We start from the raw sequence: 26,591 nt of genomic DNA on the forward strand, positions 1-26,591 counted from the left end.
TCATCTAGAGAGGAATAAGTTGATCGGGGATAGGCAATACGGTTGTGAGAAGGGTAGGTCGTGCCTCACAAACCTTATGAGTTCTTTGAAATGGTGACCAAACAAGAGGATGAGGGTAAAGCGGTTGATGTGGTGTATATGGATTTCAGTAAGGTGTTTGATAAGGTTCCCCATGGTAGACTATTGCACAAAATACAAAGGCATGGGATTGAGGGTGATTTAGCTAGGATCAGAAATTGGCTAGTTGAAAGAAGACAGAGGATAGTGGGTGATAGGAAATGTTCATCCTGGAGTTGTTACTAGTGGTATATCGCAAGGATCTGTTTTGGGTGCACTGTTGTTTGTCATTGTAATAAATGACCTAGATGAGGCTGTAGAAGGATGTGTTAGTAAGTATGTGGATGACACTAAGGTCAGTGGAGTTGTAGATAGTGCTGAAGGATATTGCAGATTACAGAGGGATGTACATAAGGTGCACAGCTGAGCTGAGAGGTGGCAAAATGGAATTTTAAAGCAGAACATTCACTTTGGAAGGAGCAACAGTACTGGGCTAATAGTAAGATTCTTGGTAGTGTAGATGAGCAGAGAGATCTCGATGTCCATGTACAAAGATCCCTGAAAGTTGCCACCCACATTGATAAGAGTTGTTAAGAAGGCACACAGTAGGTTAGTTTTTATTGGTAGAGGGATTGGGTTTCAGAGCCACAAGATCATGCTGCAGTTGTACAAAACTCTAGTGCTGCTGCACTCAAGAGTATTGTGTACAGTTCTGCACACTGCATTATAGGAAGGATGTGGAAGCTTTAGAAAGGGTTCAGAGATTTACTAGGATGTTGCCTGGTATGGGGGGGGGGGGGGGGGGGGGAGAAGGTCTTATGAGGAAAGGCCGAGCGGCTTGAGGCTGTTTTCTTTGGAGAGAAGGTTGAGAGGTGAATTAATTGAGACATGCAAGATAATCAGAGGGTTGGATAGGGTGGACAGCAAGAGCCTTTTTCCACAGATGGTGATGGCGAGCAGGAGGGAACATAGCTTTAAATTGAGGGGTGATAGATATAGGACAGATGTCAGAAGTAGTTTCTTTACTCAGGAGAGTAGTAAGGGTGGGGAATGCACTGCCTGCAACAGTAGTAGACTCACCAACTTTAAGGGCATTTAAATGGTTATTGGATAAACATATAGATGAAAATGGAAGAGTATAGGATAGATGGGCTTCTGATTGTTGCATTGACCTGTGGAACCATTGAGGGCCGAATGGCCTGAACTGAGCTGTAATGTTCTATGTTTGATGTTCTGTGTCATATCACCGAAATACTTCTGCATATACACATGCCTTATTTAAAAGATTATTGCAAGCAAGTATATAATTTTTTTTGGACAGTACCTTCTGATCTTAAGGTAAAAGAAGAAAGAAAAGTCAAGGTAAGCCTTAGCTAATATGGAAACACCTCTACAGAGGATTTGAAATGTCTAGTAACCTGAGCCATTTGATCCAACTGGCTGGATAGAGGCAAAAAGAGGAGAAAAGAAAGAGAACATGCATTCTGGGGACAATGTCTCAAAATATTCAGTCCAAAGAACAAGAGATGTCAAGCAATTGTAAGATCATTAAGTTCATTTACAGATAAGAGTCAATGAATATAACTTCATTATTTAGCAATGACAAGATATTTTGCTGTGTAATGCAGACAGCAGACTTTTGCCAAACACCGCTACATGTTGCATTAACAGAATCAAAGCAATATTTAAAGTTTCCATAATGCAATTCTTCAAAAGTAACTCAATGCTTCTATTATTAAATTACTCAAGCAAACTAAGCTTATTTTTTCATAACTATTACTTAAAAAGGATTTTAATGCTTAACATGGCATTACTTCCTGTCATTGTGAATTGTGTGATGTGAAGCCTACATAATGGCTAATCTGGACCCTCAAGCTGACTCTCCTGCCAACAGAATTCAAAAGAAAAACCTCAAGTGGCAAACGCAAATCATCTTTTGAAAAGAAAACCCAATCGTGCATCACAATCAAGATGGCAGGCTCCCTAATGTGAATATAATGCCTATTATTCAGATATGTTTCCTCAGCTGCCACACCGATTCTCCTGGGACCAATACTTTCCAGGCTGTAAGAAATAAAGGAAGCATGTCTGAAAAACAGACCTGAAGCCCATGACAACTCATTTATCCTCACTAGCCTAACCCAAGCATAATGTGGGTAATGCACGAATAAGCTCATAGTGTTGATAAATAACTTGGTGTGCTGCACATTTAAACAATTAGATAGTCATTAAGCTCCAAATAATATTATGTGATAATTCTATGCTGCACCTGGTGCAAATTATGACATTTTAATTCACCTACACACTCATTATGACACGCTTTATGCATGTGTGGCTAACTGCATCTTAATGAAAGAAACATAATATGGGAAAGAACAAAATATGTTCAAGCGTTAAAAGCATGTCATTTTCAAAGATGATCTTGATACACATGAGAGTAATTAGGACAGTACAAAGCAAGCTAAGGCTTTTCAGTGGCGGATCATGCCCATATTACAGTATGAAGCTGTGAAAATTTGCCAGAGATTTTTTTTAAGAGTAGCTTCTGTGAAATGCCATGGATAATTTGTTATACTGGCACAAAACAATAGAGCGTAAAAACCAGTGTAAAATAAATTTATTTTAGTACACAGCACGTCAAAGCCATTTTCTATTATTTTCTGAAATACAATGGACTATCCATTGGGCAGAAAAGTGATTCACACCATCAAGACACACTAGGGTAAAATTGCCTCAGGCACTTGTTCAGGCACAAATGATTTACGTGCTTGAAGTGTGAAACTTATTATTTATGGTATAATTAAGGCCCCAAATTGGTCCCGGTGTCATATTTGACTTGAATAGGTGAGCAGTGAACACAGTACATGCTAAAAAGTGGGATCTGGCTTAATTGGATTGGGGCAGAATGGATGTTCCTGTCACCATCAAAACAGAGGCTCCTGATTACAGGCATCTAGAACTCAAGACCTGAGAAAACAGCAGAAAAAGGAGAAGCTCTCCAGTTTCTCTCACTTTTGGATGCTTCCTTGAAGTTATATTTGGAGGAGCTTGGCAGTAATAAGGAAGACCTCATTCAAATCAGCATTAGAGCAATCTGTAGTCACAACCTTAAGGATAGCATCCTTAGCCTAACGCTATCAATAGGAGTGGCACGGTGGCTCAGTGGTTAGCACTGCAGCCTCAGTGCAAGGAACCCAGATGCGGTTCCACCCTTAGTCAATTGCTTGTGCGGAGTTTGCACGTTCTGAGGGTTTCCTTTGGGTGCTCCAGTTTCTTTCCATAAACCAAGAATGTGGACTGGCCATGCCAAATTGTCCATAGTGTCCAGGAGTGTGATGGGGTATGTGGGTTAGCCATGGGAAATGCAGGGTTACAGAGTGGGGAGTGGGTTTAGATGAGATACTCTGTGCAGGGTCGATGAGGACTTGATTGGTCAAATGACCTGCTTTCATACCATAGGAATTCCTTGATTCTATGACCTTCCCTATGTTAGATGGGCAAAATTGGGCTCTTTTACCGATTGAGAAAGTGAGGACTGCAGTTGCTGGAGAGTCAGAGTCAAAACATGTGGCACCGGGAAAACACAACAGGTCAGGCAACATCTGAGGAGCAGGGTAGTCGATGTTTCAGGCATACGCTCTTTATCAGGAAGGGGGGGTGGATAAAGAGGGTGGAGTGAGGTAGCTGGGAAGGTGAAAGGTAGATGCAGCTGGGCGGTGATGGCGATAGGTCAGAGGGGGAAGGTGGAGTGGATAGGTGGGAAGGAAGGTGGTTAGGTAGGATAGCTCAAGTGGACAGTGCTAAGTTGGACGGTTGAATCTGGGAGGAGATGGGGGAAGGGGAGATGAGGAACCCGGTGAAGTCAATGTTGATGCCGTGTGGTTGGAGTGTCCGAAGGACTTGCATGTCTTTGGTGGAGTGGGAGGGGGAGTTGAAGTGATTGGCCACAGGGCAGTGGGGTTGTTTGGTGCAGATGTCCCAGAGGTGTTCCCTGAAATGTTCCAACACCCCAACCCTCCTATTTATCTCTGAGCTCCCTTCCACCCCTCCTTTTCAAAGTTGTTGTTGATTCTGCTTTAAATATATTGAACTCTAGATACTATCAACAGCCTGCATAAAACACTTCACTGAACTGCATTCCACTAATCATAATGATCTTAATGTTATGTGGTGGCACGGTGGCTCAGTAGTTAGCACTGCTGCTTCAATTCCAGCCTCGGGCAATTGTCTATGTGGAGTTTGCACATTCTCCCCGTGCCTATATGGGTTTCTTCCGGGTGCTCCGGTTTCCTCCCACAGTCCAAAGATGTGCAGGTGAGGTGAATTGGCTATTCTAAATTGCCCATAGTATTAGATGCATTAGTCAGAGGGAAATGGGTCTGGGTGGGTTACTCTTCGGAGGGTTGGTGTGGACTGATTGGGCCAAAGGGCCTGTTCCCACACTGTAGGGAATCTAATCTTAATATTACTGAGCAAGCTCTGACTGTGGACTGCAGAAATCTAGGAAGTCAACTCGCCATCACTTTCTCAAGGGCAATAAGGTATGGACAAAGTATTGACCTTGCTATCTAACCGCAAATCCTACGAACAAATAAAACTGGGAACAGAGGAAACACAGGAGGACTGTGTGTGTTAATCCATATCATAATTTTGAAGACAGTTTAATGGACATCTGAGGCATTGGTCACCTTAAGGAAAACATGAAAGGTTATGTCTCACAAGGATTTTGGTCAGCCAATCATATTTCTTACTTCACTCAAATGTCATTCTCCATCACTATGCAGGCTCCATCAGTTACAATGGCATCCCAGAACCCCAAGCTAATGCTGTGTGACATTGATTTGAAACCTACCAAAGCAGATGGTAAAGTTCAAATTCAATTAAATCTAGTATTAAAAGCTAGCCTCATGTAACCATCGTTGATCATAAGCAGAACGTATCTGGTGCACTAGCCCCTTTAGAGGAGGGGATCTGTTGTCATTATCCTGTTTAAGCTAGTACTGCTAATCCTGTAAAGTCCTCTTTACCAACATCTATGGGACTATGCCAAAATTGGGAGAGCTGCCTCACCAACTAGTCAAGTTCATGGAATCATACATCGTAGGCAATGTCCCAGATACAACCATCTCTGGGCTGCCCACCCACATTATAATCAAGCTGGGAGATCAGCCCCAATTCAATGGAGAGTGCAGGAGGGCATGCCAGAAGAAGCACCAGACATTCTTTAAAGTGAAGTGTCAATCTTGCGAGGCTACAATATAAGAGAACCAGGATGCCAAGTGGGGGAAAGAAAATGTGATAAGCAATCCCCCAACCAACAGATCAATCTAAACTGTGCAATCTGGCCACAGCCAGCTGCGAATAGTGTGGGCATTTAAACAGTTAGAAAGAGGAGGCTCCACAGCATTCCATCCTCAATGTTCTGAGAGGCGAGGTTGTGTCGGTGTGGATGGGGTGAGGGGTAGGTGAAGAAGAAAAGCCCACACATCAGTGAAAAAGGCAAGGCTGAAGTATTTACATCCACCTTCAGCCATCACCCCCATCTCGACTTCCTCTCAGTTTTCAGCATCACAGATGTCAATCTCCAGCCAATTCAATTCACTCCACATGATATTAAGAGACAGCTGAAGCAACTGCACAGACTATTAGTCCTGACAGCTTTCCTGCAAATCTGTCAAATACTTGAGCTCCCGAATTAGCCCTGTTCTAAGCCAAGCTGTTTCAGTATATTTACAATACTGGCATCTAACCAACAAAATGAAAAAATGTCCAGCTAAGTCCTATCCACAAAAAAAAAGGATAAATTCAACACAAACTCTCAATCATCAGCAAAGTGAGGTGAGGACTTGTGGACAATGTTATCAGACAGCACTCCCAAAAGGAATAACCGCTTACGAATACACTGTTTGGGTTCAACAGGGAGGATTCAGCTCCTGACCATATCACAAATTAGTCTAAAACCAGACAAAGGAGCTGAACTACAGAGATGAGGTGAGAGTGACTGCTGTCTACATTAAGGTAGCACCTAACTGATGATGACATCAGGGGGTCCTAGTGAAATTGAAAATCAGTGGGAATGTAGGGGAAGGGTCTCCATTGGTTGAAGGCATACCTGGTACAAATAAATGGTTGTAATTGCTGCAGGGCAACTTTTTCAGCTCCAGGGTCCAAATGAGTTAAACTACTTGATTAGCATCCCAACCACAACTCAACATTTACCTCCTATAGGACAGACTTACAATAGCAGCTTTACTTGCTATACAAAATGCACTGCACCTTCTTATTCTCCTTCAATTGCAGTTTGTTAACCCATGGCATTTGGAAGAACAAGAGCAACCGACGCACAGGAACACCACCTGCAAGTTCCCGTCCAAGTCACTTATCATCCAAACTTACAACTATGTCACCATTACTTCACTGCCACTGGGGCAAAATCCTGGAACTCCCTTCCTAACAGCAGTGTGTGCGCTTCTACACACCAAGACAGCAGCAATTCATCAAGGCACCTCACCATGCATGAGCGATAAATACTAGCCTAGCCCGTAACAATCATAGCCCATGAATGAATAAAAAAAAATTTTTGGAGTACCCTTGATCTTAAGACATTTCTTTAACCTTGGGATGTCAGCATTACTGGTAAGATAGATATATATTTATCAAATTTCCCTTGTGCAGATAGCGTGGATTACTTTCTTGAACTACTAGCATTCATATGAAGTAGGTACACTCATAGCGCAGAGGTAGGGAGTTCAGAACTTTAGTCGAGGAACAATGAAGAAACAATAAAATTGCTCCAAGTCAGAGTGGTTTGTGGCTCGGAATAGAACTTGCAGGTGATGCTGTCCCAAGCGCCTGCTGCTTTTGTTCTTCAAGGTGGTGTATGTGACAGATTTGAAGGGAACTGTTAAAACAGTCTTGGTGAATTGCTGCATTATATTTTGTAGATGGCACTCAATGCTGCTACTTTGCACTAGTCATGGAGACAGTGAATGCATAAGAAACAAAGAGTACGTGGCCTTGGGTGTTGCCAAATTTTGATTGTTTTTGGATCTGCAGTCATCCACCCAAATGGAGAGTATTATCCCACATTCTTGACTTATTGCAAGTCAGATGGCAAGTCAGGTCTTGCGTAATTCCTGGTCTCCAACCTGGATATTTTCTAATCAACCAGTTCAGAGATGGTATTACATACCTCTGGAGCAGATAGGGCTTAAACTAGGTCACCTGGTCCAGAGATAGGCACACCTCCACTGCATAATAACAACTCTTCCAGTCTCTGATCGGATTTTCCTCTTGTTATTGATATTTCGTGTCAAGTTTCTGAACAATGATCAATAGGGGGCTTATGATAATCCCTTGATTTTCAGGTCAACCACCTGAAAACATTCTAGGGAGGACAGGGTACAGAATTTGTGATGAGCGACGAAGACTATCTTGAGCAGATTGAAGACAGGACCATGGAAGAATTGCAGATTTGGGCCAGTTTAAAATCAGCCCAATCTCTAGGTCCAAATGAGTTGTATCTCAGCCTGCTGTGGAAGACGGGAGGAACTTACAGGGGTGTGGAGCTAAATATTTAATTTCCCCTTCGGCCACGGAGAGGTGCTGGAAGACTGGAGGGCAGCTCACGTGGGTCCACCTTTCAAGAAGGCTGGTAGAGGTAAACCAGAGAATTATAGATCACTAAGTCTTGCATCAGTGGTGGTGAAACAATTGGAGAAAATTCTGAAGGTGGTGAGAATTATTCTTCACTTGTAGGGGTAAGGTTTGATCAGGGATAGTTAACATGTCTTTGTCAAGAGGGAGGTCATCCCCAATAAATCTGACTGAATTTCTCAAGAACGTGACCAGGTGTGTAGATTAGGGTGGTGCAGTAGCTATAGTTTTTATGGATTTCAGCAAAACCTTTGACAAGATCCCACATGGGAGACTAATAAAAATATAAGGGATCCAGGGTAACTTGGTGAGTTGGATTCAAAACTAGCAGCAGTAGGAGACAGAGGGTGGAAGCAGAAAGCTTTTTGTGTCATTGAAAAGTCACTAGAAATGGCTTCCAAAGTGATCAGTATCAGATTCTTTATTGTTTGCGATATAGTTAAACAATATAGGAGAGAAAGTGGGAGGGATCATAGCAAGTTTTGTGGATGACACAAAGATTGGCAAGGTAGCTGACAACGAGGAAAAAGTTCTTTGGTTACAGGAGGATGTAGTCAAAAAGTCAGGTCAGGCAGCGTCCAAGGACTGGGAGAGTCGACTCTCCTATTCTTCAGATGCTGCATGATCTGCAGAGCTTTTCCAGTGCCAGCCTTTTTGATTCTTATCTCTAGCTTCTGCAGTCCTCACTTTCTCTAATGGAGTATGTAGACAGGTTGGTCAGATGGATATGTCAACTGGAATTTAACTCCAATAACTGAGATTATCTTTGGAAGAAGTAACAAGACAAGGGAAAACTCATTGAATGCCAGGACACACAAAAGCTCAAAGGAATTAAAGGATCTTGGGCTGCTTATCCACAAATCTCTGAAGATGGAAGGATAGGTTAATATAGTAGTTAAGGAAGCATACAGATGCGTGCCATTATTAGTCATGGCAGAGAATAGAAGACCAGGGAGGTCAAGTTGGAGCTGTGCAGAACTTTGATTAGGCCTTAGCTGGAATACTGAATGTATTTATGGTCACCACTATAAAATGGATGTGATTGCATTGGAGAGGGGGCAGAGAAGATTCACCCAGGAGGTTATCTGGACTGAAGCACTTTTGCTATGAAAGGAGGTTGGATAAGCTTGGATTGTTTTTTTGGAGCAGAGAAGGCTAAGAGGTAACTGGATTAACGTGTATAAGATTATGAGGGGCATGGACAGGGTGGAAAGGGAGCAGTTCTTCCCCTCAGTTGAAGGATTGATAACAAATCGGCACAATTTGAAGATGAAAAATAGGAGGCTTTGAGGAAAAATATTTTCTCCCAAAGAGTGATGAGAATTTGGAATGGACTACCTGATAGGGTAGTTCAGGAGGTAAGCCTCAACCTTTAAGAACATACTTGGATGAGCACTTGAAATGTCATAACATTAATGGTTATTAATCAGTGGGAATAGTGTAGAGTCATAGCTTTGTCAGTGCAGATTTGATGAGCCAAAGTGCCTCTGCTGTTTGGTAAGATTTATGAAGTCTCATTCAACACAAGTTGCTCACCAATGGTTACCTGTGTATTTTTAGAGAGTTACTTAAAGGAGTCTGCACTTGGAGTTGCATCAGGCACCAAGGAGCAATATCAGAGGAAAGGATGGTGTAAGAAGTTATTGACTGGAGGAAGAGTGCATACCCTAAACCTGCCCATTAAAGTACAAATCCAGATTTCCAGGGTCCAGCCAATAAAGGCTGATAGTTAGATGCAATGAACCTTTTAAGTACACCACATATCCAGCTAGCCAGCTTATTAGGAGTCCAGCTCCAATTTACATATCACGTTTTCCATAACATCAAGGTAAATTTAGTCAATCATGGAACAAATAATAAGACTTGACTCTCAGTAGCATTCCTCCCTTATCTTTATTATCTGAAAAAAAAAGCTTGAAGAACATTCCAAACAATCTATTTCAATGTTCCTATGATTTTTCTCCATGGGTGCACACAGCAGTACCCTGAGGATTGATGTTCAATTCATGGAGACTTTAGGCCAATCCCAAGAGAACTATCATCCCCAGCAGGGCCATACGGCCACAACTCACACCAAGAAACTGTAGTCATCAGCCAGATCCACAGACAGAATGGCCTGTAATTGTGAATCTCGAATATCTACAATGGAAGCAGTCTTCCAACGCCAATCAGATTGCTTGAATTTTATATGTTTAAAAAACCAGTTAGGTAATTTGAGAAAGATGCTTCTTGGAGGAGTAAACTTCTTTTGGATTGCTGTCAGTCTTTCTGGGATTAGCAAAATAATAGCACCACCCATTAAGTTGCATGGCATAACAGCATTTAGATGGACTGAGTGAGGACAGGATGCGATCTGAAAAGGGACTATTAGTGCAAGGCAGGCATGGATTTCTTTACTAATTTGCTCTGGAGGTCACAGTACTGCTGAACATTATATGTCCACTATACCCACCATTTGCTCATCCTCTTCTTGGTGCCAAGTAAATGATCCTGCTCGGCATCATCCTGGAAGGTCCCAGCATCACAAGTGCCAGTTTTCAGCCATTTGATTCACTACACAGAGTCAGAGATGTACAGCATGGAAACAGATCCTTCGGTCCAACCTGTCCATGCCGACCAAATATCCCAACCCAATCTAGTCCCACCTGCCAGTACCCTGCCCATATCCCTCCAAACCCTTCCTATTCATGTACCCATCCAAATACCTCTTAAATGTTCCAATTGTACCAGCCTCCACCACTTCCTGTGGCAGCTCATTCCATACACGTACCACCCTCTGAAAACATTGCCCCTTAGGCCTCTTTTATATCTTTCCCCTCTCATCCTAAACCTATGCCCTCTAGTTCTGGACTTCCCGATCCCAGCGAAAAGACTGTCTTTTTATCCTATCTGTGCCCCTCATGATTTCATAAACCTCTATAAAGGTCACGCCTCAACCTCCACGCTCCAGAGAAAACAGCCCCAAGCCTGTTCAGCCTCTCCCAATAGCTCAAATCCTCCAACCCTTCCAACATCCTTGTAAACCTTTTCTGAATCCTTTCAAGTTTCACAACATCTTTCCAATAGGAAGGAGACCAGAATTGCACACAATATTCCAACAGTGGGCTAATCAATGTTCTGTACAGCCGCAACCTGACCTCCCAACCCCTGTACTCAACACTCTGACCAATAAAGGAAAGCATACAAAACGCTTTCTTCACTACTCTATCTACCTGCGACTCCACTTTCAAGGAGCTATGAATCTGCACTCCAAGGTCTCTCTGTTCAGCAACACTCCCCAGGACCTTACCATTAAGTGTATACGTCCTGCTAAGATTTGCTTTCACAAAATGCAGCACCTTGCATTTATCGGAATTAAACTCCATCTACCACTCCTCAGCCCATTGGCCCATCTGGTCAAGATTCTGTTGTAACCAGAGGTAACCCTCTTCACTGTCCACTATATCTCCTATTTTGGCGTCATCTGCAAACTTACCAATTGTACCACTTATGCTCACATCCAATGACAAAACTCCGTGGACCCAGCACCAGTCTTTGTGGCACTCCATTGGTCACAGGCCTCCAGTCTGAAAAACAACACACCACCACCACCCTCTGCTACCACCTCTGAGCTAGTTCTGCATCCACATGGCTAATTCTCCCTGTATTCAGTGAGATCTAACCTTGCTAACCAGTCTCCCATGGGTAACCTCGTCGAACACCTTACTGAAGTCCATATAGATCACATCTACCACTCTGCCCTCAATCCTCTTTATTACTTCTTCAAAAAACTCAGTCAAGTTTGAGAGACATGATTTCCCACGCACAAAGCCATGTTGACTATTCCTAATCAGTCCTTGCCTTTCCAAATACATATACATCCTGTCCCTCAGGATTCCCTCCAACAACTTGCCCACCACCGACGTCAGGCTCACTGGTCTATAGTTTCCTGGCTTATCCTTAAAAGCCTTCTTAAAACAGTAGCACCATGTTAGCCAACCTCCAGTCTTCCAGCACCTCACCTGTGACTATCGATGATACAAATATCTCAGCAAGGGGCCCCAGCAATAACTTCTCTAGCTTCCCACAGAGTTCTAGGGTACACCTGATCAGGCCCTGGGGATTTATCCAACTTTTTGTTTCAAGACATCCAGCAATTCCCCCTCTGTAATATGGATATTTTACAAGGTGTCACCATCTATTTCCCTACATTCTATACCTTCCATATCATTTTCCGCAGTAAATACCGATGCAAAATATCTCATTTAGTATCTCCCCAATTTTCTGCGGTTCCACACAAAGACCGCCTTGCGGATCTTTGAGGGGCACTATTTTCTCCCTAGTTACCCTTTTATCCTTAATATATTTGTAAAAACCCTTTGGATTCTCCTTAACCCTTTTTGCCAAAGCTATCTCATGTCCCCATTTTGCCCTCCTGATTTCTCTCTTAAGTATACTCCTACTGCCTTTATAATCTAAGGATTCACTCGATCCATCTTGTCTATGCCTTACATATGCTTCCTTCTTTTACTTAACCAAACCCTCAATTTCTTTCGTCATCCAGCACTCCCTAAACCTACCAGCCTTCCCTTTCACCCTGACAGGAATATACTTCCTCTGGATTCTCGTTATCTCATTCCTGAAGTCTTCCCATTTTCCAGCCGTCCCTTTACCTGCAAACATCTGCCCCCAGTCAGCTTTTGAAAGTTCTGTCTAATGCCGTCAAAATTAGCCTTTCTCTAGTTTAGAAATTCAACTTTTGGATCTGGTCTATCCTTTTCCATCACTATTTTAAATCTAATGGAATTATGGTCGCTGGCCCCAAAGTGCTCCCCCACTGATACCTCAGTCACCTGCCCTGCCTTATTTCCCAAACGTAGGTCAAGTTTTGCACCTTCTCTAGCAGGTACATCCACATACTGAATCAGAAAATTTTCTTGTACACACAAATTCCTCTCCATCTACACCCTTGACACTATGGCAGTGCCAGTTTATGTTTAGAAAGTTAAAATCCCCTTTTCATAACCATTCCATTATTCTTACAGAAAGCTGAAATCTCCTTACAAGTTTGTTTCTCAATTTCCTCTGACTATAATACAATCCCAAAAAGGTGATCATCCCTTTCTTATTTCTCAGTTCCACCCAAATAACTTCCCTTGATGTATTTCCAGGAATATCTTCCCTCAGCACAGCTGTAATGCTATCCCTTATCAAAAACGCCACTCCCCCTCCTCTTTTGCCTCCCTTTCTATCCTTGGATAAAGAAATTGTACAAGACATTGAATCTCATGAGAGCAACAACATCCTGGCAGTAATACTGAAGTCATGTACTCCAGAACTAGCTGTGCCATTTCATTTTGGCTACAACATATAAAATTGTGCAGTTATGCTATGCACAAGGAGGACAACAAATTCAATCCAGCCAATTATCCACTCACCCATCCTCAATTATCAGCAAAGTGATACAAGTGTTAGTGACAACATTATCAAGCTGCACATTCACAGTACTAACCTGCTAAGTGAGGATCGCCAGGGCTGCTGGGTCCTGATCTTACTCCAACCTTGGTCCAAACATGGTCAAAGAGGTGAATGCAAGAGGTGAGGTGAGATGAGATTATGATTGCCCTTGACTTTAAGACTGTATTTGACAGAATGTGACATCAAGCAGTCCCAGTAACACTGAAGTCAATGCAAATCAGGAGATGATTTGGAGATGCCGACATTGGACTGGGGTGAACAAAAAGTTAAAAATCACACAACACCAGGTTATAGTCCAACAGGTTTAATTGGAAGCATTAGCTTTCAGCGCAGCACTCCAAAAGCTAGTGCTTCCAATTAAACCTGTTGTACTATAACCTGGTGTTGTGTGATTTTTAACCAAATCAGGAGAGACTGTCTACTGGTTGGAGGCGTACCTGGCAGAGAGGAAGATGCTTGTGGTGGTTGAGGTCAAGCATTTCAGCTGCCAAACATTTACGCATGAATTCCTGTGGAATTAGTCCTCAGTCCAACTACTGCCAACTAGTTCATTAATGACTTCCCACAGCATAAAAATATAGAAATATAGAAACATAGAAAAGAGTAGGAGTAGGCCATTTGGTCCTTCTAGCCTGCTGACCATTCAATATAAAGACGGCTGATTATTTAACTTAATGCCCAGCTCCTGCTTTCGCCCCCAGACCTTTTGACCCCTTTCACCCCAAGAACTAGGCAGATTGCACTGATGACTGCACTGTTCAAATACCATTCACAGCTCTTTAGATAATGAAGCAGGCAGCAACATTCAGACTTGGGTGAAATTCCGAGTAACATCCACACCGCATAAATGCCCGGCAATGGTCACTTCCAACCAGTGAGTCTAACCATCTCTGCTTGACATTACCAATATGAAAACCTCAACTGTGAGCGTGCTAGGGGTTATAATTCACAGCCTATTAAATGCTGTAGTCACAAGATTATATCAGAGACAAGGAAATGATTATGGGTAACTTATGTCCATATCCCCCAAACACTGTCCATGAGCCACAAGGTAAAGTCAGGATGTCATGCAATACTTCCACATTCCTGTATGTGTGACTCAACCAACAATCAAGAAATTTGACACAATCGACAACTTAAAAGATGAACTGACAGCAACTTTCAAACCTGCAAGCTTGACCACGGAGAAGGGCTGCAGGCCCATGGGATCAGCATCTCTTCCAAGTTTCTCTCTAAGCCACAAGCTATCTTAAAGTAGAAATATAAACACTGCCCTTCACTGCCGCTAGGTCAAAATCTTGGACCTCCTATGTGACCACACTGTACATGTAGCTATACCAGATGGAATGCAGTGGTCAGGAAGGTGCTTTCCCCTGCACCTCAACATTCTCAAGGGCAATTAGAGAAAGCTACAAACATCAGCCTTGTAATTGGCACCTTCATCACATCGGAGGATAAAAATGTAGCCGCCAAGAAAATGAGAAGTATGATGATGGAAGTGGGGTTAGACTAGGTTGTTCATATACAGGCCAACAGGACAAAAATACATTTGGATTTATAATCTTACAACGAGCAATATTATGTCACTTTGCCAATTTCTCAATTCTATAAAGTTCTTTCATAATATTGTCATTTATTACACCATACTTCAAACAAAATGCTTTCCAAGTTCTCTTCATAACTCTACAAAATGCAATCATACAAAATAGGAGAAGTCAACCATTTGGTCCTCAGCCTGTACTGCCATTTAAATTAGATTAGATTCCCTACAGCATGGAAACGGGCCCTTCGGCGCAACAAGTCCACACCGAACCTCCGAAGGAGTATCCCACCCAGACCCATTCCCCTCCCTATATTTACACCCCCGACTAATGCACCTAATACTATGGCAATTTAGCATGACCAATTCACCTGACTTGCACATCTTTGGATTGTGGGAGGAAACCGAAGCACCCGGAGGAAATCCACCCAGACACGGGGAGAATGTGCAAACTCCACGCAGACAGTTGCCAGAGGTTGGAATCGAACCCGGGTCCCTGGCGCTGTGAGGCAGCAGTGCTAACCACTGGGCCACCATGCCATGATTTAATAAGATCTTGGCTGATCAGTTTGTGTTTCTACATTCCTAGTATATTTGTAAACTTAATTCTTATTTGTCTCCTGAATCAAAGGTTAAGAGGAACTTTAATAATTTAACTTCTTGATCTTCCTAAAGTTGTCATTGAAGCACAGTTTAATTTAAAGCCCGGTAATGTCATTTTTATTTGACGTTAATTTGGACTAAGTGATGCTTGGGTGATTTTCTTCACTTGTTATACGCTAAACAGCATTACCACAATTGCATATCCTTTGCAAAAAAAATATATGTTTGCAAAGGATATAAAATTAGCTGCTGGAGAAATAAACACACACAGCTAGCATTACTTCAAAGTAAAGTAAATATTTTACTGATCCATGACAGGATATTTTCCTACAGGTTTTGCAGAGTACCAATGCTGCTGAAATTTCTCTTGCATATAATTTGACGTGGGGTCAGGCACTGCAGACAGTGTTACATTGCTTTCACAACATGATCTCTAAACAGTAGGAAAGCAAATGATAAATGAATACCTGAGGTATGACAAATGCACTAGTTCATTCATTAATCTCGCTAGAGGTAAACATAGACATCAAGTGCTTTGTTAAATGTAGCCACCCAAACCTGTGCCAGGTTCAAGCAACTCAAGCTTCATGCATCATTTTAAATTTAATTAAATTCACTAGGCAGTTATACCCATAATAATAGACAGCTAATCAAATTCCAAGCTCAAGGGAGATTTGGTCACAAAAGGAAATCAGATGGTCATGGACTTGTGTGAATTCCATAAAAACCACAGTTGTTACTCGATTTCATATATCAGGCTGAGCAGTCAATATTTCGCCTGTTAGAAAACTAATGAGAAGTGGCAGGACTGGAGCAATACTTAGAAAGTTTTGGTCAGTTTATAATAAAACACATTCAAATTCAGGATTGTCAAAAGGAAATGCCTGGCATATAATTTCATGATGATAAGAAGCACTTCAGGAAGACATCTGAATGCAAAGGTATATTTCTTTTAAAAACAATTGTCTGGTGTAATTTTTTCACTGTTACAACATTTGCCACTTTTAACTCTACCAATCTGTTAAACTATTTAAACAGTAATAATCAAACACACATAGTTCTGCATTCAGGTGACAATGTATAGCTCCTCTACACCATTGCTAGCCATAGGAGGTGAATGAGACTGTGCTGCCACTACTGGACTACATTTAAAGGATCCATTTTTCTAATCATTTTAGTTTGGATTATAGATGTATGCTGTCAGTCAATGCAGTGAGACAAACAACATAATTTCCCCATGAATAGTATGTGTAGATCTTTGCCAATCTCAGAGAAAAAGTGAAGAAAGCTCACAAAAATATACAATATTAACTTCATAATGGTTATTTGCTTAGTGTTGTGGATTCTTGTTCATAATGCAAATGGCACAAGCTGTCTTAAATAGTACAATTTCAACTAAGTATTAACGGAACATCAAACAAAAATCATTCGGCATAAAAACAAGACGAAGCACAAATTGCATCACAATTAATCTCACATATGTGACAAGGAGAACACCTCCTAAATTGTGCTCACAACTATAAGTTGTTGATTGGAATATTAGGATACTTAAGTATAACTGATTTGTCTTATTCACGTAATTCAATTTAATTAACCATACCCTGAAAGGCCAGCAATAGCAGACTGACAAGAAAACTAAACCGTATTTGGATTCACAAACTGTGGAATGTTCATCATCTTATTTTTGCCAGTTACATTAAGCTTCAGAAACTGGCACTTACAGTAAAACGTTCTTGAAACGTTCCAGTACTGGAAAACAGGAACTGAAATCTCAATTCGCTCTTGTAGTTCTGACCTTACTTGCTTACAAAAGTTGAACAGATTTGTAATTAACCTGCCAATGAACACTGACGTTTTAAACCAACTACAAGTTTATAAATTTCAAAAGCTCAATATAATAATTATGGGAAACATACCAAGTGAATTTTTCTTCCAAATAGCTTTTAACCGTTACAAGAAGTGATGGTATATATTGCTCACATAACTTTTTTGATGCATTGCAGTAATCTGGTATAACTAAGAGAGGAAAGGATATAAAATGAAGATAGGGACATCAAACCTTTACCCAGTTTGTGCCACTTAATATCCAAAGTAAATTCGATTCCAGTAATTTAAAGAGCTTTTGAAGATAGCTTTAGTTATTTGATAGGAGGAGAGAAATTGGCAGATAGTATAGTGAGATAGTTTTTGTTTTAAAATCTGCTTTGAGATTTGCCTTACTGCCTGGTCACTGAAAAAAAGTTAATGAGAGTGGAAGTGGGATATTCAGAAGTACTTACAGTGCCTGGGTCCCTCTCTGTTTCCACAGTAACCACAAAATGCATAGACATGGTGGGTCAGATACAAAGGCAAAAAAAGAAACAAAGAAAAAAGAAAATTAGAACGCAAGCCGACAGATGCTTTCACAACAGCTTTATTCATTCAATTCATTGCACATTTCTAATACATTTCTCTTAGAAGTTCCACATGTACTTTAACATTATAGGTACATCAGTTCTTTGCATACAACCCCTGGCCTTGGAACCAATGACAGAATAAATTACTGCTGGGTTATTAAATTAAAATGGCAACGAAAGTTATTCAGCAAGTGCAAGTCTTATTCATTAAATTAAATTGATTCACAGCACATCGATCTTAATACAAGACTTTTTTTTAAATATGAAAAGCGAAAACTGTTCAATTTAACTGAGCAGGATGATTTAACATGACTACAGCTAAAACCTAGCAACATCAAATTTATTTTCCCTCTCCTGATACACATTTCAGAAAGATAAAACAGTATGGATGGTTTTCTGGTGATGTCATTGTCCATCAAACACTCCTGTTATCAGTAGTTGTAAAAATGCTGAGAGTACTAAAAAGATGAATAAACTGTAGCAGAATTACAGCATCTCCCATTTGTCTCTGGCTAGTGCAACCATCTCCTGTGCATGGTTAGTGAAGCTAGAACTATTGTAATATGATCCAATTCGGTTCAAGCCAAGTCTGTTTAGATTCAGAAGTTTTTCTTTGACAAAAACGCCTACCAATATCATTCCAAACTTAGCATCATTGTGTGATTAGGTCTTATAGTTGTTGAATTTTTAATTAAAAAGGTGGAGAGATAAAAATGAGCAATGGAAAACAAAGAGACGTAAAATCAAAGCTGGCCTTTGTGTTTGTTTTAGTTTACATTAGAGGAGGTGACTAATATTATATTTGGTCCAATGCACATGTTGTGCTTTTTCTCAACCTTTCCAAAATTTCTTCAATACACAATGCAGAAATGTCAGTTTCATGCTTTAAAAAAAACACCATTTACATCATTCCATTCATCATCAAGACAGCATAACTTTAGATTACAAAATTTGAAAGCCTAAGCCAACAATTCACAACAGTATTAACTGAGGAAAAAGATTTCAGAGAGGTGTGTCTTCTAATTTCTTACTGGGGAGCAGTGGAGCTAGAAGATAAAGGATCAGGTTAAGACCATAGGGTTTCAGGCAGCTACACTGAATATTCATGACAAAGAGGACCAAACATGCTGCAAGGAAGGCCATGTGGCAAACAGTGACAAAACCACAAGACATGTTGTACAACGAGTATCTCTTTATAATAACCATCTTGATCATCTTAAAAGTGATTGACCTATTTAGTTTATTTTCGTCACTACTTTTGATCTCGTCAGAACAGGAAAAATGTCTCTGTTTGCATGTGGCTATATTGTTCAAGAAATCTAAAGCTTTGTGTTTATCCTCCAGATCGACACATCTGGCATCAAATGGAGGACAGATAAACAATTTATCGCTGTTTGCCTTTATTTGCATTAAAATCACAGAATCTATCTTGTAAATCAAAATTTTGATGGGAATAACTTTCTATTAAATTTCAAGTATTAAGACTATTCCCAATTAATGAATAAATTCTATTCGTAAACACTTGCACATTGACATTATTTTAATTAGATTTTCAAAAAAATATTTGTTAGGTAATTATCACCACTGTTTGCGAAAATTCTCTTAAAAAGACAGAATCATATTGCACAGCAAATTGCAAAGTTCACTTTTTGGAACAGTTTATTGGTTCTGGAAAGTTTGCATAGATATATGGTAAAAAAAGCTGCACTGCATTTTACTGTACTCACAGGAGCATGCATTTATGCATCATGTTGAGTATGTAGATATATAGAAACTACATCAAGAGGAGAAAGGCAGTCTGGTAGCAGATGGCTTTTTTGAAACAAGAAACCAATACGCAAACAACTTGGTTTGTATTTGTTTGAACAAATAATTATCCTTGAAGCGGTTTGGAATATCATCACTATTCTGTCCCTCTACTGTTCCACTAGTTTTACCCTCCTGGTGGGGTGGATGGGAGAGTGGTGGGAGTACAAAATAAAAAGCAAGGAGAGAAGATGTAATATTCCTCAGCCTGCGGTGAGAATGCACATAACTCAGGCTTCCAAAACACCCTACACAGTTGTTTTCTTCACCATTATATCACATTGTTCTGCTGCTGTCCAGAAGAATCATGCTTGCTTACAATGTTAGAGAGGCTTGCTAATCTTGTATGAGGCTTAGCAGGGAGTTGGATCCAAAAGATCACAAGATTCTTCTTTAGCGATTATTTCCAAGGCATGTGAACATGGGGTTGAGGGCATTGTGGTGGGCAAATAAGGGAAACTGAACATTTGCAATGCATGATGCCAATTAGAAATCATAAACATATTACTTAAGGCAAAATGTTCTAAATATTACCTGACAAAGCATTTAGATTAAGACACTTGAAGTAAATTCAACATTTGTAAATATTTCTTTTAAGACAAAGGTTCCTCTGCCTCACCCGTTTTAACTTGCAAATTTAACATTTAAAAGGTAGAGTGTTGGAGAATGGAAATGAAGAAGTAGAAGAAAAAGGTATGCTAACAGTGAAAACGGAGTAGCTGCTAATACTAACATGCATGCATGCAACATGAGAATGGACTTTTTATCCCAATCAAACTGGTCAAAGCAATTAAAAAATGAAGGTGACACAACAACTAGCTTCCATCACATCAATACATCCATTACAGAAAGTAAATCAGAGCTAATTTTAAGAATTAAGATCTACTTATTCCAAAAGGAATTATCAGTTAAACAAAAATAGGCAGCGAATAATATGGCAGAGGAATAAGCAACACTGTATTACTTCTATCTAATTACTTGTTGTTGCCTTGATTCTCAAAGACTACAAACAAAAAGCCTTCCCCCATCTCTCCACCAGTGAATCGATTTAAATGGAGCTATAAGCACTGTAATGATGTGATAAAAAGGAATTAATCTCTTTCAGGTATTACCACTTTATGTGCTATGTCTGCTTATTTACTTGTGGACTTGGACCTTTATTCATTTGCTGAGCATTTGCTATCATTAACAAGCACTCAGGAGTAATCAGCAAAGAAACCGAAGATCAGTCTACAGATAGTAAAGATTATAATTGCCATGAATGTTGTGGAATATAATACCTTTACTTCATGTAATTATAAAACATTTGTGACATGAAACTGGGATGGCAGAAATGAGATTAAGAAGCAAGTTTGGAGAAAAGCCCAAAAAATGTCGTAACTGTGCCTTCATCTCCCACGAAAGGAGGAAGTCTTCTTCCATTTTCTTTAAACGTGGATAATGCTCCACAAGGTAATGCTTCAATACTGTTCATTTTAATGTAGACTGCCAACAAAATAGTCACATTTGTATCAGTGCTGGATAAAACTGAGTAGGTCTGGCCCCATCTGTGGAGAAAGAAATAAGCAGTTAACATTTCAAATCCAATATGATTCTTCTTCAACAGTGATTTGAAGAGTCATTGGACTCAAAAAGTTAACAGTTTCGCCACAGATGCTGCCAGACCTCCTGAGGTTTTCCAGCCCTCTGCTTCTATTTCAGATCACTAGCATCTGCAGTGTCTTGTTATAATAGCTTTTTCACCATAACATATCACAGAAAACCATAAAATTCAGAAGATGACAAAATTAAGTTTAAATCTTGGATATAAACAAAAACTGATTGTTTCAGCAATTGGTTAACTATACATTTTTTTGCATCTGTGTCGATTTTGAAACCAAAAAGAAAATGTAGCGGTGATGGACTGAAATTCACAAAAAGTTTCTAATCAGGCCTGCCTTGCTTCTCACCTCTGTGATGGTCCGATTCATGGTGCTTCTTATCATCTTTCATAGAAAGGTGGGGCTGTCCACCCAAAACACTTGATAGAGTCAAAAGGCCTGCACTGCTACCAAGTGAGGGGATTGATGGAGGCTGAAGTCCTGAAGGGTGAGGAGTGAGAGGCACAGGAGGTCCATGACCATGAGAAAGATGTTGAGCTTGAAGTTGCTGTTGCTGTCCATATTAAGACCACCACGGATTTGCCAGGAAATCAAGATGGAGGGAAGAAATGAAACAAAGCATGGTTAATTTCAGCGAGGAGCTCTTTACACAAAGTTCAGCAACAAAAGACAAGTAACATTTGCAGTAAAAAAATACTATAGCAACTAATAGTTAACAGAAACGGTACCATTCTATGTGCTTAGCCATGATAGCTTAACATTTACATATAACCATTGTCCATTTTGATTGTATCTGTGCAAGATTACAACTCAAACACACACAAGCGATAAACAACCACACAGATTAGATGCAAAGATTGCACCAGGCCTTTTAAGTCTATATTAGATATACTTTACTCTTGAAGTGGCCAAACATTTACTCTCACTAATTCTATTCTGATTACAAACTTCAAACTCTGAATTAAACATTACACTTGAAATGGTATCTATAAATCATCCTCATCTCAAATTCCATATTAATATAACAAATAAAATTTACTAACATAAATGTTTGTATGTGGCTTGCTGATGATAGTCTGCAAAATAAGAGATGCAACAGAAGTAGTTTTAGAGTGCAATTTTTAAAAAGTGAATCTCCAATGCAATGTAAAGTGTCTGGTTAGGTAATGTGGAAAGTGTAAAACTGTAGTCAGTGCAGTAACATGAGACAAATGATCTTTTGATACATGTATCTGATCTAATAATCAATTTTTAACTTGCAAATGAAAACCTATGTTTCAAAAATGCCTGGCTAGGTGGTAATGGTTGAGTAGGGAATATGCCAGTCCATGAGGTTGCAGATTGCGAAGTACAATTCTGCTGCAGATGGCCCACAGTGCCGAATGGTTGCTAGATCTATTAAAAGCCTCCCCAACTAGCATGGTAATAGTGCCACATAACACATCAATGTATATTCTCAATATGAAGGCAGATCTTTGTCTGTATAAGAACTGTATGGTGGTCATTCTTACTGATATTATCATGGACAAATGCATTTGCAGCCAGCACACTGGTAAGGAAGAGATCAAGTATGTATTGCCCTCTTCCCTCACCACCTGCTGCAGACCCAGTCTCGCAGCTACATCCTTTAGGACCCGACTAACTTGATCAGTAGTGCTGTCGCTGAGCCACACTCGATGGTGGACATGGAGATCCCCTACCCAGAGTACATTTTATGCCCTTGCCACCCTCAGTGCTTCCTCCAACTGTTGTTCAACATGGAGGTGTACTAACTTATCTGACAAGGGAATACAGTATATGGTAATCAGCAGAAGGTTTCCTTGCAGCAGAAGGTTTCCTTGCCCATGTTTACCTTGATGCTATAAAACATCATGAAGTCCACAGTCAATGTTGAGGACTCTAAGGGCAACTCCCTCCTAACTGTAAGGGCAACTCCCACTTTGCTGAGTCTGTCCTGCCATTGGTACAGGACATATCCAAGAATGGTGATTGCGCTGTCTGAGATATAGTCATACCCACAGACTCTCAGACAATTGTCAGGCCGCTGTTTGACTAGTCTGTGAGACAGCTCTCCCAATTTTGGCACAGCCCCGAGATATTAAGGAGGCGGCTTTTCAGGAATAACATGTCGTTTCCATGTTGTATCAATGCCAGTTCACTTATTAGGATTAGGATTCCCAAAGCTTCTCAAAGGTTTTCCAGCACTCTGCTGACCATACCACCATTGCTTGTTTCCATATCAAATCTGTTAAGATCCAGCTATTGTGCTAAAGTTAGACACAAATTTCTGATACGACCTACACATTCCCAGAAATATCATGATTTTCTATTTAAATTTTAGGAATGGGGAATTCCATCAAAGCTTTCAATACTTATCTCAGGCACAGGCATGTTTAGGAAAATTAACCTCAATTTTGTGAATTCACTTGGTGCGATTTATTACACAGCCAGCTAAGTTTAATTACATATAAGTTTTCTAGTTGCTTTGCTTCTTGCCCCAGGTGTTAAGTGTTTTTTTTTAAATTGTTATTTATTCATCAGGCATGGATGTTGCTTGCTGGGTCAGCTTTTATTGCCCATCCCTAGTTGCCCTTTAGAATGTGCTGCAGTTAATTCAGTGCAAGTGTACCCACAGTGCCGTTAGTGAGAAAGTTCTGATTACAATATCATCTAAATAAACTATATAGCTAGGTACTTTAGCTACAACCTAATTCACAAGTCTTTGAAACATAGCTGGAGATTGTTAGACCCAAACACATCACTCAAAATTGGTTAAACAAATGGATTATATCAAAGTTTGAAATCTTTTTAGCATTTGAAGTTATTGATACCTGTCAGTACCCTTTACATCGATTAATCTTAGAAAGGAATGAAGCAGTGCCAACCTTATCAATATAACCTTCTCACTGAGGAATTGGGAATTAATTTGATTTGGTTACTGCATTTACTTTTCTCCAATCTCTAGTACTTAATATCTAGTGAACACATCCAGTTTAGGAACCAATAACAGTGATCTTCAACAAAGGATTTTCCAGCACATATTGAATCTCTATTTTCATTCAAAAATAATAGAGAAATTTTATCAGTACTGCTTTGTCAACATTCACATCACATCTGGCCAATACAGTATATCCAGCATAACTACACAGGTTTTCTTGAATTTCATAAGTAACCTTACTGAGTCTTCCTGTTGTCTTTTCTCCATATATATTATCTAATTGTCCCACTATTTCAACATTAAGTAGTCAAATTTTTGGAAGTTTGTATTGTGAATGGTTTACCTCTCCTCCAACCTTATTCTTTGTGAATCTGCCGTAGTCCTGTACTCTTACCACCTGGCATACTTGCTCTCTCATCTTTCTCCCTGTAAGGAGATCATTTTAACATGTTCACCATGACATAAGTTTTTTCTTCCTGCTATCATGAATATTTACTAGGTAAGTCATTGGTGTAATTCTCCTAATCAACTTGCATGTAGCACTGAATTTCATCTTCAGAGACTAACCTTATTAAAAGGTAACAATACTAACACTTTTTCTCCTATTTGAAATTCTATATATGCAGGTTTGTCTGCCCATTCTTGCAGTCTGTTTGTGACTTTTCCAAATGCTCTTGTGCCATTTTCGATGCTCCTGCCAATCTCTCTAGAAACACAGACATGTAATCCAACAGTCAGAATTTCTCTTATTGCCTTAAAAAGTCTTCTTAAACAGCTTTAATGGATACAGATCAATTCAAATGGGCCAAACCCAGAAAATTCATTTGGGTATCTCTGGTAACAATGAGTAAGAAATCTAGCCCTTTGTCCTAATCCTGTCGGCATTCATGACAATATACTTTAATCATGATTTTTGAGAGCGGATGGTATCTTTCCAAAGCACATGTTTGTAAATGATAGACAGTAGACTTCAACAGTTTTATAACCAAACTTGCTCATTCATTACTGAAAGAATTGAAGGCATAAACTCAGAACCTTGGTATGAGATTACACTGTTAATTGGAAGTTTAAGTTGGCCAGGTAAAATGCCCGTTTATCAATGCTTGGGTTTTCCATATTCTAATATACTCTGTATAGGATTTTCATGCACTACTTGCGGTAACTCTTACAGTATTTGGGTGGTATCTCTCTGATGGGTAAGTGTTGTTTCCTCAAACAGGTACTTGAGGGTGTGTCCATTTCCTCAGAGTATTAACTTATTTAACTCTGGATCCATTTTCTATGCTATTAAGCACTTCCTTTGAATTATCCACATTCTTTAAGAAAGTTTTAGCTCCTCTATTTTTGGTATAACTTTAATCTCTATAAATGAATGATGGTTAGGGTTGGTTTGGTCACCATGTGATCAAGTAGTACCAAGAACCTATTCCTGTAATTGTTCTGTCACTTTAACCCCATTTGGGCTTTCATGATTACAGTTGAACTATCACCAAATCATTACAGAGATTAACTCAACTCCATCCCTAAGTTATTTGATTAGATTAGATTCCCTACACAGTGTGGAAACAGGCCCTTCAGCCCAACAAGTCTGCACCGACCCTCCGAAAAGTAAGCTGCCCCCCCTCCGACTAATGCACCTACACTATGGACAATTTAGTATGGCCAATTCACCCAAGCTGCACATCTTTGGATTGTGGGAGGAAACCGGAGCACCCGGAGGAAACCCACGCAGACAAAGGGAGAACGTGCAAACGCCACACAGACAGTTGCCGGAGGCTGGAACCGAACCTGGGACCCTGTGAGGCAGCAGTGCTAACCATTAAGCCACTGCGCCGCCCATAACAACTCCTCCTTTCATTGTTCTGGACAACAAGCTACACTTCAATTGTTTTTTATTTTACAATGGAACAGGGCATCTCTCCACTTACCCAGTTTATTAAATCTCCGCCAATGAATGCCATTCTCTGGAAGGAAAATATATCCCTCTCCAGCAAGAGAGCTTGAGAATCTCTAAATAGAGTTATGGTTTGACTGTATCATTTAAAGAAAAAAGGCCTCTCTCTCCTTCTTTAACTCTTTCATCTAACTTATTAACCTCTCCTGCACTCATGGCAATACTTACCTCTAATTTTCTGTCTGTAATTAAAGCTACAATTTGATTGATGGTATTTCCTCGAGTTTATTATTAGGACTAAGGGAAGTGACAACCTCATCTTATTGCTGGACAGTTAACCCAGACTGAGGTAACATTCTGGGGACCTGGGTTCAAATCCTGCCTCAGCAGATGGTGAAATTTGAATTCAATAAAAATCTGAATAAAAAGAGTCTAATGATGATCATGAATCCATTGTCGATTGTTGGGGAAAACAAAACAGTTCACTAATGCCCTTGAGGAAAGGGAACTGTTATTCTTACCCAGTCTATACTACATGTGACTCCAGAGCCACAGCAATGTAGTTAACTCTTAACTGTTGTCTGGGGTGGACAATAAATGCTGGCTTAGCCAGTGATGCCCTCATCCCCTGAATGAGTTAAAA

At 40.2% G+C, this 26,591-nt stretch overlaps 1 protein-coding gene across 3 annotated transcripts in view; it reads right to left on the bottom strand.

Moving 5' to 3' along the window:
* The window catches only part of LOC140486385 (transducin-like enhancer protein 1), a 117,925-nt gene that overhangs the window by 52,336 nt on the left and 38,998 nt on the right, over positions 1-26,591 (bottom strand). For 2 of the 3 annotated variants that reach the window (XM_072585457.1, XM_072585466.1), the window contains exons 7-8: positions 21,465-21,669; positions 17,593-17,609 (exon numbers count right to left, since the gene is read on the bottom strand). In XM_072585457.1, the coding sequence (XP_072441558.1) occupies positions 17,593-17,609; positions 21,465-21,669 (222 nt within the window). Of the gene's footprint in view, positions 1-17,592; positions 17,610-21,464; positions 21,670-22,159; positions 22,193-26,591 lie in introns of all 3 variants that reach the window. The other variant, XM_072585447.1, reaches the window with a different exon arrangement.

The sequence above is a fragment of the Chiloscyllium punctatum genome, chromosome 2 (assembly GCF_047496795.1).
Source record: "Chiloscyllium punctatum isolate Juve2018m chromosome 2, sChiPun1.3, whole genome shotgun sequence".
In the NCBI taxonomy this organism is placed as follows: domain Eukaryota; kingdom Metazoa; phylum Chordata; class Chondrichthyes; order Orectolobiformes; family Hemiscylliidae; genus Chiloscyllium; species Chiloscyllium punctatum.